General features: G+C 39.1%; 1 protein-coding gene across 2 annotated transcripts in view; it reads right to left on the reverse strand.

Annotated features, from left to right (window-relative positions):
- fam222aa (family with sequence similarity 222 member Aa) overlaps window positions 1-17,153 on the reverse strand; it is a 63,271-nt gene that overhangs the window by 10,050 nt on the left and 36,068 nt on the right. Inside the window, exons 1-2 of one of the 2 annotated variants that reach the window (XM_065250756.2) lie at window positions 15,673-15,779; window positions 15,403-15,560 (exon numbers count right to left, since the gene is read on the reverse strand). In XM_065250756.2, coding sequence (XP_065106828.2) covers window positions 15,403-15,508 — 106 coding nt within the window. In that variant the 5' untranslated portion in view covers window positions 15,509-15,560; window positions 15,673-15,779. Of the gene's footprint in view, window positions 1-15,402; window positions 15,561-15,672; window positions 15,780-17,153 lie in introns of those variants that run through there. The other variant, XM_065250755.2, reaches the window with a different exon arrangement.

The raw sequence follows: 17,153 nt of genomic DNA on the forward strand, positions 1-17,153 counted from the left end.
ACCACATACTAACACACTCGTACACACACAAACCGGCTCAGTGGAGTGAGGTGTGTTGTGGTTTCTCTTGTTTGCAATGCTGTACATGTGTGTCGTGTATGTTAATGTGGGGCAGGCGCTCTAACAGGTGTCTGCATGGGCGACAGTCTGCAATGCCTCCTGGGCAAAATGCTTCACACTTGCTTCATCTCGACATGCGACAGCCTTGTACGGATTAATTATTTCCCTTGAGGAAGGCACCAATCCATTCCCCACTCTCTTTCTAGGAGCTACTGAATGTTTGTGTGTGTGTGTGTGTGTGTGTGTGTGTGTATGTGTGGTGGCAAACACAGTGAGAACGAGTGAGCAAAGTGAATTACGCAGGTTCTGTCCTGTCCATTTACTACCCATTATTCCTCTTCTTTTAGCAGAAATGATCCATTGCGTCCGCTCGCTTTTTTGACGCTGTACATTTACCAGCCATCTAATATCATTGCTGAGTGTATTCACTCATGCGTCTCTTTTTTGGCGTACGTACAAATGATCCAGTCCTGCTAGGCACGAAGCAATCGGAGAGAGAAAGAGGGAGGGGGAAGATTGCAGGAAGCGGGATGGCAGGGGGATAATTAGCGGAATGACCTCTGTCCTTAATCACTCGCGGCTGGCACTGAGTGCCCGTGTGTCAGAGCAGCAGTTCTCTAAATGCCATCTCTCATTACCGACAACGCACACCATACAGTGCAAATAGAAATGCACGAAAAGACGCAATCTCCACATCCTTGAGCGAAAACGCATTGACGTCCCATCGCGGGAAACATGGGTCAGGGCGAGGGGGCAAGGTAAGTCCCAGGTCAGATTGGGATGGGGCTGGAATGGAGGCCAGACAGAGAGCGGTGAAGGCTGGGATGTCCTTCACACTCCCTGGACTGCCCTTGAGCGGGCATGCAGTGTGGAGGAGTCATAATCCTAAATACTCAATTAACACTACTTTAATTAGCAGAGAGCGGGTGTACACGTTGGAGGGGGATCGAAAATGATAAGATGGAATATGAATACGAGGGGGAAGAAAATTGCAAGTAGAGATCCTAAAAAATGAGTGAAAATGTATTTACAGGAGAGAGAGAGAGAGAAAGAGAGACCAGATGTGTGAATGCATCCTCAGGGAGGTATCTGCAGGAAATGATGCAGAGATGAAAGAGAAGTTGTGACACAAAATAACTGAATATTTTCAAAGCACCGCTAGTCGTGAACTATCAACATACAGATAAGATGAACAAAACAAAGTTGTCCATTTCAGCACTATACCATTGTATGGAAATGTCCGGCCCTTTCGATCATGACTGCATGAGGAGTACAGGGGTTTAACAGCAAGTGACTTAAAACAAAACAATGAACTCGGGTAAAACCACATCAACTCTGGCCTAACAAATATGGGTTGTGGCACAGATAAACAGGAACCGTTTCTGCGAAAAACACACGCATGCAATGCAGCATCCAGAGGATGCAGAACATTTTTCCCTTTTGAAGCCTCACATATCAGCATACTGTCAAAAAAAATAAATGAGATGGGACCACTGATCTATATAAATGACTGGATTGCCCATGACATCACAAAATGATGAAGCCTCCGCCCCGCCATGTTGGCATACCCAAACATTCTATTAAGTCAATGGAAGTTATCAGATTTTATTATCACTTTACTAGTGTCGGTTTTTATATCTGAAGTCTCCCTGTACATTATTACAACACAAACGTCCTAATCAAGTTGTACATTTTGCTTTTTAAACAGTAAGTTACTACACATTCATATTCATTACAGTATCAGCGGACAGACCGCAGCATATTTATTAATGACCAACATGCTCATTCTGAAATCTAAATAAATAATCATGCTTTGTACCGTATATGCATGCAATAATTTGCTGGTTTTGTAATTATGTTATTTTTACAAGTTACCTAAACTTATTCAGAGAAATAATGCTGACCGTGTAGCTTAATGTCAAAAAACTTTATGTATACCTGTGTCTTTAACAGAATGCAGCAGACACACTCACCTTAACGTTTTTATTTATAAATCCCTTATCCTGCCCGATTAAAACATAAACATTGCCAATAACACCAGAATTAACAATACATTTACATACACATATCCTAAAAATGTATCTTGTGTGACTGATACGCAGTAAACCCGGTGAATTTAGATCATGATTTTGAATGGAAGTCAATGACGTCCTCTGCCGGTTGGGCTTACTGTACCAAGATGGCCGCTCAAACTCTGCGCTTGCTTCACCTCACGCTGTTACGTAAAGGAATAGTCTACTCATTTTCAATATTAAACTATGTTATTACCGTATTTTACGCACTATAAGGCGCACTTAAAAGCCTTTAATTTTCTCAAAAAATGACAGTGCGCCTTATAATCCAGAGCGCCTTATATATGGATCAAGGCAAAATCAGGGTCAATGTCAAAATGTTTTGCGGGCGGCTCGAGCGAGGACGCTTCCGCGGGCGGCTCGCGCGAGTATCAGACTGTTTCATTTACAACGTGTTAACTGAATTAGGGAAAAGTTCCCTTCCACGTTTGGGAGAAGAGTGAGCAAGGCTGGGAGATATTGTTGATATGCACATCAACGTTTGAACAACGTCACCATGGTGAACTGAGTTTTCAGAGGGCTTAATTGCATAACGCAAACCCAGTCAAACGTTTGACTGCAGTATCTTTTATTCTATGCGCCTTATAACCCGGTGCGCCCTATATATTAAAAAAATTCTAAAATATGCCATTCATTGAAGGTGCGCCTTATAATCCGGTGCGCCTTATAGTGCGGAAAATACGGTACCTTAACTAAGAATTGTTGATACATCCCTCTATCATCTGTGTGCGTGCACATAAGTGCTGGAGCGCGCTGCGACACTTCGATAGCATTTAGCTTAGCCCCATTCATTCAATGATTCAGAGATAAAGTTAGAAGTGACCAAACACATCAACGTTTTTCCTATTTAAGACGAGTAGTTATACGAGCAAGTTTGGTGGTACAAAATAAAACGTAGCGCTTTTCTAAGCGGATTTAAAAGAGGAACTATATTTTATGGCGTAATAGCACTTTTGGGAGTACTTCGAATCACCTGAAAAGTCCACTCCCCTTCTCCCTCTCATAATGGGAGAGGGAGGGTGTTACTGCGCCGAGTCGTTAAATTCGCTTAGAAAAGTGCTACGTTTTATTTTGTACCACCAAACTTGCTTGTATAACTACTCGTCTTAAATAGGAAAACGTTGATGTGTTTGGTCACTTCTAACTTTATCTCTGATTGGTACCATTGAATGAATGGGGCTAAGCTAAATACTATCGAAGTGTCGCAGCGCGCTCCAGCACTTATGTGCACGCACACAGATGATAGAGGGATGTATCAACTCTTCTTAGTTAAGGTAATAACATAGTTTAATATTGAAAATGAGTAGACTATTCCTTTAAGCGTTCTATGCGCAATCTAGTCATTTATATAGATCAGTGGATGGGACCTAAGACCCATCAGCTTCAAAAGCTTAGGACTTTTTACGCACCCGACCCTGGCTATTGACATGAGTGCCAAGATGGTGCCAGGGGGCCCAATTTTATGACATTTTATAAAATGTAGTTGACGAATAAGGCTATTAACCAACAGCACAAACTGGGATAGTTTAATATGTTTGGTTTAAATTAAATTTGAAGTTTACGATTGTTTTATGCCATGAATTTTCTTTCGGGGATGCACCCTACACAAGGGGCGACGCCAAAAAGTTTGAGAACCACTGCTTGAAAATACGGTTGCATTAGTTACACCATAAATCCATAAACACCAAACAACCAGTGTTTACAGTCTTTCTCATTTTTCACCCTATCAGCAGTGATGTGGGATGGGAGGTGAAGAGAGAGAGGGAGAGAGACAGCAAGCACTAGGAGCTTCTGGTGTCGTTGTTTTCTAAACAATACCTGCCTGTTGCTAATGGACGTGTCATCTGCTCTTCTCTCAGACTGATTACTCAGCGATTACAAACCCGAGCCCATAGCCGCCGTAACAACCGTTGCTGGCACAATGGATCTCTGAATGTGGCAGCTGTTTGAAGCTCTACAATTAACCCAGCATGCCTCTGTGTGCCTCTGTGCCTCTAATTGAGTGGCGAGCTGAAAGAACGCGCCTGTCCTCCCCCAGACCTCCTGCGCCACAGGCTCGGGTTCACATCTCTGCCCCCTCAAATGCACACATACACACAGACTAATGACAATAATGGCACAGGACTGTGGACCTGTCTTCCTCTCTGCCCAATCCTGGAGAGAAAAAGATGTGAATATGCATAGGTTGATAAAAATAGACGCACTAAAGCACATTATTATTCTGATTATTCATGTGTAGCTACTGCATGGCAAAAATAATGCAAGTTAGGATGCACATTAAAGGGATACTCCAGCCAAATATCAAAATTACACCATGATTTACTCACCCTCGTGCAATCCGAGATACATATGTCCATCATCTTTCAGACAAACACATATGGAGTTATTATAGTTAATATCCTTCCTTTATGGTTTAAGATTTATAAAGGTAGAAAACAGAGATCAGGGACTTTAAACCCCAAAAAAGTGCATTCATCTTTCACAGAGGTAATCCACAAGGCTCCAATGGGTTAATGAAGGTGATTGTGTAAGAAAAATATCCAAATTTTAAACTTCATTCCAAAACTTCCTATAACTAGCTAGTTATTATAGTTTATAAAGTTTAAAACAATTACAATATTGCATTGTTCACCCGCAAAAGACCTTTATTAACCCCTTGGAGCCGTGTGGATTACTTCTGTGAAGGATGAATGCCCTTTTTTGGGCTTCAAAGTCAGAAGTTTCCCTTATCCTTGTTTTCTTTCATTATAACCTTGGAAAAGCAAGAACATTTACTAAAATAACTCCAAATGCGTTCGTATGAAAGATGATGGACAAATGTATTTCGGATTGCTTAAGGGTGAGTGCATCATGGAGTAATTTTGATTTTTGGCTGGAGTATCGATTTTATGTTGGTTGTTAATGATGGCAATCTACCCAAGTACACCCTATGATTGCTTATGTTGGAGATTACAAAACTATAAAGTGTACTGTTTGGGAAACACAAGCCCTCATATTGTCAGCTTTGAATGTCAGGCAAATTAGACAAATGCTGATATTGAAAACAGCAATATGATATAATTACTGATGTCCGAAGGGCTGTCAAGAAAAGGAAGTTCACACAAACGCAAACTGCTGCCATATAAATTATAAAGACTTGTGTTGAACAGACCAGGAGAGTTCAAATAAAAAAGCTGTCCAAAATCGAATCTAATAATATTGTGTTACGGCCACACTTAGCTCTGTTTTTAATAGATTCATTTCCTGCTCAGCTCAGTGTGAACCTTGCAAAACATATTCGGGTTACTTAGCTAATTCCCCACAGACATCTGCCAGTATCCAATCAAAGGTGATTCTCGGAGCTAATGAGCGCAGGGGCTCCGAGTCAAATTAAAATGCACATGAATAATGTGCTTGATACTTAAGACCTTCTCTAAGGAAATAACATTTATTCAGCGATATCTACCCAAGGACGACACAAGTTTAAATTTGTAATACTCGAGTGTGGCATCATTTTAAAGCTAATTCCAAAATTTTAATTCAATGAAACAACACATGTTGTAAAGAGAATGGTCTTACACAAACACGCTCACGCACATACAGTCACTTTAAATGTCTAAAGTCCTCTATACTGCTCTACCATCATTCTCGTCCTATGTCTCTCTCTCATCTATCTCTCTTGCTCTCTCTCCCTCTCTCTCTCTTTCTGAGTAAGCGAGTTTCATTGGAGGTGCTTGCCGTCTGGAATCACCTCAGGGCGAACACTTTATTATCTGCGGTCAAAGCGTCACTACAAATACCATTCTACACACACAAGTGTCACTTTGCATTTGTCTACTCTCAGCCTGTATCAGGCCAGCAGAGCCAGGCTGCCTACACAGACACACAAAGCGTGGGAAAACCGATAACACTGGAGCCAGCATTTTTCAGCTTATAAAACATTCTGCGTATTATAATAACTGTTATTTCAGAAATTATTACACTATTTTCTGCAATACTCCAATCTGGTCAATTGAGGCTTCTATGCGGTGTGATATTCCTCATTAACCACTGCACATCTGGGATTAAGCGACTGCTCATATGAGGTACTTTATGAGTGCTACTTTATCAGGTAACAAAATTATGAACTATTTTATGGCAAGTAACTATAAAATATGTAGGAATATATTCCGTCATCCCACCAATACTGCCAAATAAACCCCTTCAGAATGATAAACTGAATATAAAGAATTCAGATGCAAAACCCTATAAGTGCTTGTGCCATGTTTTCTTGTAAATGAGCATTTTTTATCTGACTCGTACGTTTCGGTTCAGTAATTTCACTTAAATGACAATGAAATGGTTAGTAGACAGTAAATGACAAACAAAATGTCAGGTTAGCCATTTAACAAGTCTTTCGCTGCAAAACCCTCTAAGTGCATGCAAACTTTTTGGCAAAAACGTCCACTACTTTGAACAAGACACAATAGACAGTTCCAAAATCACTAAAGATGCAATTATGAGAAAGAATTCGAAATGTAAAAATGAAGAAACTAAAGCACACATTAGGGGGCGTTGTGATGCACTTGGTGGGTTGAATTTATGTTAAAGTACTTCCATACTTTGCCTTTCAGAGCTTTGTTAAAAACGGATGTGGTGTTTACCTGATTCTGCCAACAAACTGGTATTTTCGAATGACCTGAGGTTAGGATTAATCGAATTCGAAATTAAAATATTTAAGGAATGCATAATACGTGCTGACAGCATTTTGGTAACATAATCATTTTATTTTTAACATAAGTGGCATTTACAGACTTTTGCATCTGAGCTCCTCATAAACATTATCCCTTACTCCATATTATAACGATGTAAAAGAACAAAAAAATAAAAATAATACAATACACAATAGAGTTTAACTTAAAACCAATATGTGACCTTCATATTGTGTTTTTGTCATTACCGACTTTTTTGTGCTTGTGAGCTTTTTAGTGCAAATGCATTTTTTTGTTATTCAGCATACAACAGCTTTTTGTGCCTGCTGTATTGCAGAGAAGAGCGTGAGGTATGCAAGATTATAAAGAAAGATGAATAAGAGATTCTCCTCGCTTGTAGCAGCGAGAGGAAGATAACAGTCACTTCTCCCAGAGGAAAACTCCACAGACCCCATCCACTCGCTCTACTCCAGAGCTCATCTTCATCATTCACAACTACAGCGGTGAGCACTGTCCTCCTCACGCCCGTGTGGAATGCTTACCGTCAGCAGACACGTCAGGGGCATTGTGGGACAAGTACTGGGTGACTTTGTTTTGTAGCATACCTCGCGTCACACGGCTGACTGGCAAATGAAAACAAACTGGATACAAAAAGCGAGAAAAATTCACTGTACATGGAAACACGCATACTGCTAATTTGATTTGTCCTAGTTGCTTATGAAATAAAAATATTATATTTTGGCCAACAACACTGTAATTTTTTATTTGAAGTTGCATTTCAGAAGAATTAAACTGGAGAACATTCCCAAATATTTTCATTATTGTGTTCCCTGGTATTTCATTTAACATGTTTTGTCTATATTGTTTCTTTATCTTATAGATGGCAAATGATGTTATAAATTCAAGTTCCTTTTATTCCATAATCCTCCCATACTTTGATCTTATCCGCTCACCAACACACACACACACACACCTCTGAATGAGAGGGTGATTCTCCATGCGGAGGTCTACTGATAACCACCCACGAAAACCAAAACATGAAAAGGCTCATTTCACTTTTATGCACCAGATTTTAAAAAATACCTCAGCCAACCCCTCCACACACACACAACGACAAAGAGTTTGCGGAGTCAACAGGAAGAACAGGCCTCTGTATCTGAACATATCTTCCTGGGAGACTGAGAATATAAAGAGACAACCACCACAATGATGGCAGGTTCTAACTGCAGGTTACACCGGATAAAGTAAAAGTTGGATCAACTCAAAAAATGACTTTAATTGGTAATGCCTAAAAGCCTTAAAGAAAGTAAAAATGTAAGTTGAAAATTTTAAAATATTTTAGTTGTTACCAATTGAAGTAATTTTTTATTATTAATATTAATATATTAAATATATAATACTTAAATATTAAGAAGGGAGTTGGTTTTAAAGTTTTAAACCTTATAAATAAATGCTCAGAGGTTGTTTGTAAATGGCAATGATCACCAAGCCTGTTCCTGGAGATCTATTTTCCTGCAAAGTTCACCTCCAACCCCAATCAAACACACCTGAACCTGCTAATCAAGCTTTTCAAGGACACCTAAAAGTTAGAGGCAGGTGTCCTTAAGAAGGGTTGGATCTAAAGTATGCAGGAGTGTAGATCTCCAGGAACAGGGTTGGTGACCACAGGTATATACGCTGAGATTCCATCAACCTCTAAGATCAAGTTTACATACACCTTAAAGAATGTGGAAAAATTTAGTTTTGTATACTCTGTTATTAGTCTGCGTTGTGGACTGTATATATAAACATCTGTCACGTGAAAAGATTTGTTCATGGTAATACTAAATTAAAGCAACCCTAAATTTCAACATTTTCCAGATTCCGCAAGGTGTATGTATTTACAACCATGCATGACTGTATTTAATTTATTTTATTTAATACTTTATAAACATTTTTTTTCATCTGAGAGCAAAAGATAATAAATAGATAACTTAAAATTTGTATTTATTTTACCTCTAAAAATGGCTGGGTTATCTTTGGCCCTTAATGGGTAAATATTAATAACAATAATAATAAATAATAAATATTGGACAGAACCCACGCTGGGTTACAAAAGACTCAATGTTGGGTAGGGCTGTGCAAAAATATTGATACGCTATAGCTAACTATCGTGATAGTTAGCTGTATCGATATTTCGATCTATACTATCGATATTTTAAAAACCATCAAATCCCTCTGTGTGCGTCAAACGACCTCCCCTACCGCTGCTGTAGTGTCACTGTCCAGTTGTCTGCCATATACGGACAATATTTTAGAAGTTAGAGGGAGTGAGAAAATGGCAGAAAATCTAAAAACACCTGCAGCTTTCAAAGAGCAGCTTTCATTTTTTTTTTACATTTTTGATAAAAAAAGCCAAAGTATTGCAACATGCAAAGCATTGTATTGTATCGTGATACGTATCGTATCACGACCCATGTATCGTATCGGGAGGCCCTTGCCAATACCCAGCCCTAATGTTGGGTTGCTGTTTTGCAACCTTGGGGTATAATAACCCAGCACTTGGGTTAAAACAACCCAGCATTTGGTTAAAACAACCCAGCATTGGGTACATTTTAACCCAGCGGTGTGTTCTGTCCAATGGTTTCCTAACTGGTTGAAAACTTTTCCCAACATTTACATTACATTTATGCATTTGGCAGATTATTTTTTCCATTTCTAAGTTGGGTGTGTAAGTGACCAAATCTAATCTTATATTATTTAAATCACAGTCTTGTTACCTAAAACATAACACCATTTTGAAACATGTCAGCAACTCCTAGTAACTGATAGCTGGTATTGAAAAAAGTTTTACACAGCGAGGTTTGTTGTCACACAGTGTTCCAGTACAATTAAGCCTCAGTTATACAATGATAATAAAATGAAAACTATGTAAATATTATTAATCAAAATGATAAATTTTAATACAATACCAGAGGAAATAAATGCCAATTATGATTTTTTGTCTTTTGTGCAGCCCTTTAAAAAAATCTATTTATATACATTGATGCGTAATACAAGGATGGTAAGATAAAGGATCATGGATGGATGAATGTGTGAATATCTATCTATTATATGCAGATATATAAACAATATCCAGCTTTAGTATATAGACAGAATTTTAATGAATTATTTGTGTTTAATCTAAATTTTCTTACTGGCTAAGTTGTAACGGTTGCACTCCTGTCACTTTCTATATAATTGTACCATAACAGTAAGTCACACAAATAAACTTTAAGTGTTCATTTGTAGCAAAGATGTGTCTCTTGATTGTGTAAAAAATAATAAATCTAACTAAAATATTTTTTGAATGATAAAGCCAAAGCCAAAGAGCGTTATTATGTGCCTCGCTCTCCCCTACACGTGTATTCAGTCAGATCAAACCCATGACCTTTGCTCTGCTAATGCACTCCTCTATCAACTGTGCTTCAGAAACACTCATCAAAAACAATCATTCAGAGAGTCTGGACACACACAATCCAAGATATATAAACACAAAAGCACAACGTGCAGCGGCTAGACAAATCGAGCATTAGATAGAGATTACAGAGATGAACAAGTTCTCAGAGGAACAGATAACAGAAAGAAACTGCGGGTGAGTGAATGTGTGTGTCCTGACAGACCGAGGGAGCTCACATGGCGAGTATGCAGGTAAATAGGAAAAGAGGGTTGCCTGCAGCTAGCCCGAAGCAAATCTCAACCCTTCTGCTCTCTCATTTAGGAAACAAGCCCTCCACTGATTCAAAATGAATATTAAACGCCACACACAGACACACACACGCGCGCGCCAATGCTGGCAAAACAGTATTAAGCAATGTACCAGTTATAAGCTTGTAAAAATCTCACTAGACAGCTAAATCACAGAAGGGATTACATTTGCACAATCTATTTTCATCTTCCAACACTTATTTATATCCAAACACGTCTTTGTTTGTTTTTGACAATGTGTCTGAGAATATTAGACCACAGAGACGTGCGAGGACAGGAAACAAGAAACCCAATCAAGCAAACCAGGTCTTTCATACTAATGTGTCCCATACTCATTTGCAGGAGAAACTGTTAGCAGACACACACACACACACACTTCTCCCAGAAGAGCGAATGTGTCAGGCAGGCTATACTAATTGATGTTAAAGGTCCCAAAGGAGCAACAGAGTTAGTTTTGCATGTTATGTACTACACCCTTTTTCCCGTCTCTCTCCCTCTTGTCCTTTTTTGTGCACACATACTTTCTCAATATGATCTGTCCGTTGAAAGTTCCCATCTTTCTTCACTAATCTCCTCTTTCTTTATAACAAACTACATGCCTTGCTTTGCATTTGCCAACACCACGGCAACAACAGCCTGCATCCCACACCCCCTTTCCCACCCTGCCTTGTCCATGGCACCAGGATTTATGTGGTTTTCCAGCAGTGTCTGGAAATAAACCAATTAACCGATCAGAGCCAGGTCAGTTTGACATTGACTCCAAAGACATGTCTTACATGGTGCAGATACAGGCCTGCCCAACCCATATGCACACATCTCCAACAAACCATAAGAACAGTGTATGGTTTGAATATGGAAATAATGCCAATCATGTCACTAAAGCTTTGGATGACTCAGGTCAGTAAGTACACAGGTTAATAGAGAGGGAGAAATTGAGGTGGGGTGGGGCAGAGGGCAGCTGTCAATCAAATGAGATTGCTTTCAATCCAAACACAGCCACATATTTCAAAAAGAAAGTCCCAACAGAACCACAAGCAACAGTACTCAATCCACGAGAAAAGGTCAAAGTATGCAGATTCTTACTAAATCCAATCTGACTGTGGGGCACAGAGAAAATTAGGGTGAATGCTGCTCCCGTAAGCACATTTAAATAATTCTTTGGCTTGGCTTTTCTGCAGGATCAGATCTTTTCTATCAGGTGTTAGGAGGTGATAATCTCCCTCAACTGGATTGGTCGTTGTGACCCTACAGATGACATCATTGTGCCATATGTGCATCTGAGGTGCTTTACGAAGACCTTTATTTTTGAAAAAAGAAAGTGAGCATAGTGAAAAAGCGATGGAGCAAATAAAAAAAAAGTCATAACTGAGAAAGGATTGAAAGACATTCAAAGTCAAATGCAGAGGTCAGTGGTAGAGCCTCTCTAATGCTCTCAGTCCCAGAGCCCATGTCCCCAGGGTCTGCTCTGATGATCTGCCCTCATGCTCAGACTTTCATGTCGCCATCTAAGCTACTGGCAGACAGACGCGGGGCGGGGTGGTGGGGGGACGCTACAAATGTCACCCGAACAGGGAGATTTAATTAGTAATGACAAGCCCTGACACAGGAGAGTGCCGCCACATACTCTGAGAATTTAGGCATGCTGAAAGCAAGCGGCTATGATTTATAATTTAACTAATGCCTAGCATTTCTTTTTCATTTCTTGGCTGGAAGGGGGAAACTCAAAAGGCCTCTTCACTGAAGCTAATCTAATACGATATTTTTAAAAGCGGGCGGTCAACGTTTTTTTAAGGGACTCTCGCCCTCTCTATCCGCCTTTACTCTCTATCTGGCCTTTGGTCTCGCTACCTCCGCTTTGCTACCCGCTCGCTTTTTTGCCGCCTCTCTCTGCACAGACGGGGAAAGAGGTGCGATAATGAAAACAACCCCCTTCCTATCACGTCCTCGCTCTCGTTTCGCCCACTAAGCTCCGAGCGCTCGGGGGAAATTGATTGTCTGGCGGGCCGATCTGAGCGATCGCAGCTGATGCTGGAGCCAGTTAAGTCCTTTTTTATTGAGGGTACGGGGCACTTTTAATGGGAGTCGCATCAATGAACTGTGCAGATGCAGATGTGGGGGGAGGGCGTTTTACTTTTCTGAAGTAACCATAAGGATCAGAAGGACACTCGGGAAAGCGGGTTACCGTCTTCCTCCAGACTCCTGCTCCTGCTGCTTCAGAGGAGCTGTTATAGGGACTGCCCGCAGAGGACAACTCACAGCATCTGTCTCTTTCTTTCAGGCCAACGTAAACACCGTCTTGAAGCCTTAAACCAAACAGTGCAGTCTCACATACATTTACGTTTATCTTTTTGGCAGGTGCTTTAGTCCAGAGCGACTTGCAGTCAATCTATACTTTATATCAGTATACAGGTTCCCTGGGATCGAACCCATGACCTTTGCCAACACGCAATCATCTACCAGCTAAGCTACAGGAACACATCCTGGAACCAGATTGAAGCACTTATAAACACACACAAAAAATTATCTAGTTATTGTTATATACTACAGTACATTTCTCAACCAAAAGCAAAATGGAAAAAGCCAGGAAGTAAACTATTTGATAAAGATTGAGGGAGAGAGTGACTGTTGTTTTCCTATTGATTTCAGCTCTAGACCCCTACTGACTGGTTCTCAATAAGTAGTTGAGAAAGGAAGTGGCTAAATCCTGCTGAAATTGGAGGAAGGGAATCAATTTAATCAGGCATGGCGGTCTCCATCGCTCTCTTTTGTGCATTCGTTCTTGTTTTCTTTTTTTCAAACATGCTTCGGTTTGTCAATTTTTCCTTTTGGTTTTGAGACTTCTATACCACCCATATATCTGTCCGTCTGTCCCTTTATCTACCCATCATCTATCCATCTATCTGTCCATTCATCCATCCATTATGCATTTGTCAGACGCTTTTATCCAAACTGATACTCAATCTATACATTTTCTTATCAGTACATCCATAGAATCAAACCCACAATGTTTGCATTGCTAATGCAATGCTCTGCCAACTGAGCTGCCATTCCTCAATGCGCCATTCAACTTTCACTTTCTGACCAAACATACAGGTCACACTTTTCTTTTATTATTTTTATAATATATTACTTCATTTTATTTTATTATAATATATTATTTCATTTTATTTTATTATAATATATTATTTCATTTTATTTTATTATAATATATTATTTCATTTTATTTTATTATATATTATTTTTCATTTTATTTTATTATATAATATTTTTCATTTATTTTATTTTAGTATATATTATTTTTCATTTATTTTATTTTAGAATATATTATTTTTCATTTATTTTATTTTATTATATATTATTTTTCATTTTATTTTATTATATAATATTTTCCATTTCATTTATTTTATTATACATTATTTTTTATTTATTTTATTTTATTATATATTATTTTTCATTTATTTAATTGTATTATATATTATTTTCAATTTAATTTTATTATATATTATTTTTCATTTATTTTATTTTAGTATATATTATTTTTCATTTATTTTATTTTAGTATATATTATTTTTCATTTATTAACATTTTAATAATTAATAAAAAATATTTACTTTTATTTTATTTTATTTCCTATTTTATTTTATATATTTCTTATTTTATTTTTAAAATTTAAAATTTTTATTTTATTTATATTTTATAATTTTAATGTAATTTTTTATTTTAAATGTAATTTTTTATTTAATTTAATTTATTTATTTATAAAAATAATATATTTTTTATTTTTTCTATTTTATTTTACATTTTATTACAAATTTTATTATACATTTCATTTTCAATTTCTAATTCAATTTCTAATTCAATTCAATTATCCACATTGGAAGGAGAAAGCAAAACAATGGCATGCTGATCTGAAAACAACAGGAAGAACACGCCATCCTATTACCTTTAAGCTGCTTTAAGCTTACAGCTGAGCCTAAGGTATAGTGGTTAGAAACTCCACGTTTGTCTGCCGGTCCTTCCTGTGATCAGCTTTTGCATGTGGAATACAGCCATGTCAACACAAGGAACCAAAGGCATACAGAAAGTTCCAGAAGCAGGACAACCCCCCTCTTTCCCTCTCTATTCTTTTCTTTCTTCTCCATCTCATTACAGGAAGGGCTCCCTCAGTTTAAGTCTAATCCGGGGCTTTGCATCGGAAAAACAGTAGGCTGTTCTTTGCTTTCTTTAATCCTGGAGCCTGTCAGAACGAGTTTAGTTGGTCTGCAAGAATTCTTGTGAACCCTAAACAAATAGGGACATCTAACTAATGACAACACGCTCCAAAAAATACAACGTGGCAACCTGAGGATCCGTGAAACCATCATATGGAAAATAAGCAGATTTGTTTGCGCATGTGTGTGTGTGGGGGTCTGCAAAGACAGCCATCGCTGCAAATATTTAGCTAACCTGAAGGCCAGGGTTGAGTTAAAGCCTTGACGCCATGTCTTTCTCAATGCCAATACTTGCTTTCTACGGCCTGTGAAGACCAATGAAGAATACCAATGATCCATATATTGTCACAAGAGCTGGCATTTAGTCACAGATCAGTGCACAGATAGAGCTGTTATACAAATAGCTTTTAACTGATCCGATGCCTTACTAAGTTTCCGGGAACTACCATTATTCCTGTTCCTTACAGACAGTTACAAAAAATAACCCAATATGATAAGCACGAGGGGGTTGGATCAGGTTCAATTACAGTAAAAGCAAATTAAGTAAATAATGAAGGGTGCAATAGGAGTACAGACAGAGCACAAAACTGAATAAAGAAGTTCAGCGAGGTGACTTCATACTTAGGAGTGTCTATGAACACTTTGAGATGTTTTGCTCCTTACATTTGCGGCTGATGTGCTGCGTTGGCTCAAGACTCTTGCTGCTGCTGCAGACGGTCGTGGCGTGCTGGGGCGCAAGGTTCTGCCTCCTCTGCAGGCAGGCCAGCATGACTGCGCAGACGCAGGTACGTTTCTACAGCCGCTGGTTTGCCGAGGCCGACCTGAAGAATAAAAATAATACAGATGAGAAACGAAAAATAATCTAAATCTGACCCACACACATTTATGTACATAGATAATATAGCTTTCATTCAGTTCTATTAACTTAAACACCTGTGAAGCACAGGAGGCGGACATAAACCCCCACCAGATGAGTGCGCGAGGAGGAAGTCTAATGTGGCTCCAGCTGCCTCTCGGCTCTGTGGGCTGAATGACAAACACACACCTGCTGCATCACATGTGAATCCAGCAGCCATCCTTCCTGGCCAACCCAAAACACTCATCCATCAGCAGCCTATCACTACCTTCCTTCACACAAGATATAAAGCTCCCATCACTGCCCTAAAACACACACAGGCAGAACAAACCCCGTGTTGACCCGGAGGAAACGCTTTCTAGGTGCTGATGTGTGTTTTTCTGAGATGATGGGTTTAAAAAAGAAAGAAAGAGTGCAAGAGAGAAAGAGAGAGAGAGAACGAGAAAACCGTCTGTCTGCAGTTCAGATGGCGACTGACAGCGCTTTGTCAAAACAAGGCTAGAGGCGATTTACAGAGTGCCTGTTTTGGAGTGCCAATGTCCAAATAGTGTGTGTGTATAACATGCTGATGAGTTGGGTGGGGAGGGCAAATGCCAAGCGCACATCAGGGCCAGTGACGGGCATAATCAATCTCCCCCCGGGCCATAAATCTCTGGCTGTATTCCTCTGCATCCTTCCATCTCCTCCCTCGCTCTGGAGGAGGTGGAGAAAACGGGGCCCGCTGCCAGACAGCCGACATAGGAAACGACAGATCTAGTGGTGAACGCGTGATTGGACCATCTGACTGCGGCTCATGCAGACCTCTGCCACCCACCATCAGTGCTCTAGCATTCACCCAGTTTTGAGATGCTCGTAAGAAACTTCATTACAGTAAAATGAGCAGTAATTCTTCAAACCTGCAACCATTCGGTAACCAGTCCTCATCTAACCCCTACTCCAATTTTTTACTCTCTAACGTAGATCAGGACTTTGATTTCATAATAAATGTGAATGCGTAATGTACTTTGATCTTTATTAAGAACATTAGATCATCTAATCAGATCATCAGTCATGATGCATTTATAGCCAGGTCAGGGACTTTAAATTATTTTGGTAAAAGTTTACAACAGTTTATGTTTTAAACCATGTTTTCTATAACGACATGTAATTTATGGACCAAACGGTTCATAGTCAGACATTTCCAGGGGTTCTTTCAACATATCAACCAATCAGATTACAGGGTTTTACTTACAGGCATAAACAACATTATCAACCCATCACTCATCTGATGTAGTAATGTTGATCCAGGAATACATCCTATTTGGCTAAATCCTGGGTGTAGTCAGTTTTTAACACATATGCACAGTCAAATGCATAGCCTTACAAAGCATAGTTCATTTGACTCATACACGTGTTGCCGTTCGATGCATAGTACTTACTCCTGTATATATAAGGATGTTTGTATAAAAAAAAATGGACTACACTTCGGCCCAAAGTCATACATGCCGAGGTCAACTGCGCACATTATAGCCACTAGAAGCATTCAGAAGCGTTCAGTTTTGTTAAAAATAGTGCCTGA

The sequence above is a fragment of the Paramisgurnus dabryanus genome, chromosome 5 (assembly GCF_030506205.2).
Source record: "Paramisgurnus dabryanus chromosome 5, PD_genome_1.1, whole genome shotgun sequence".
Classification (NCBI taxonomy): Eukaryota; Metazoa; Chordata; class Actinopteri; order Cypriniformes; family Cobitidae; genus Paramisgurnus; species Paramisgurnus dabryanus.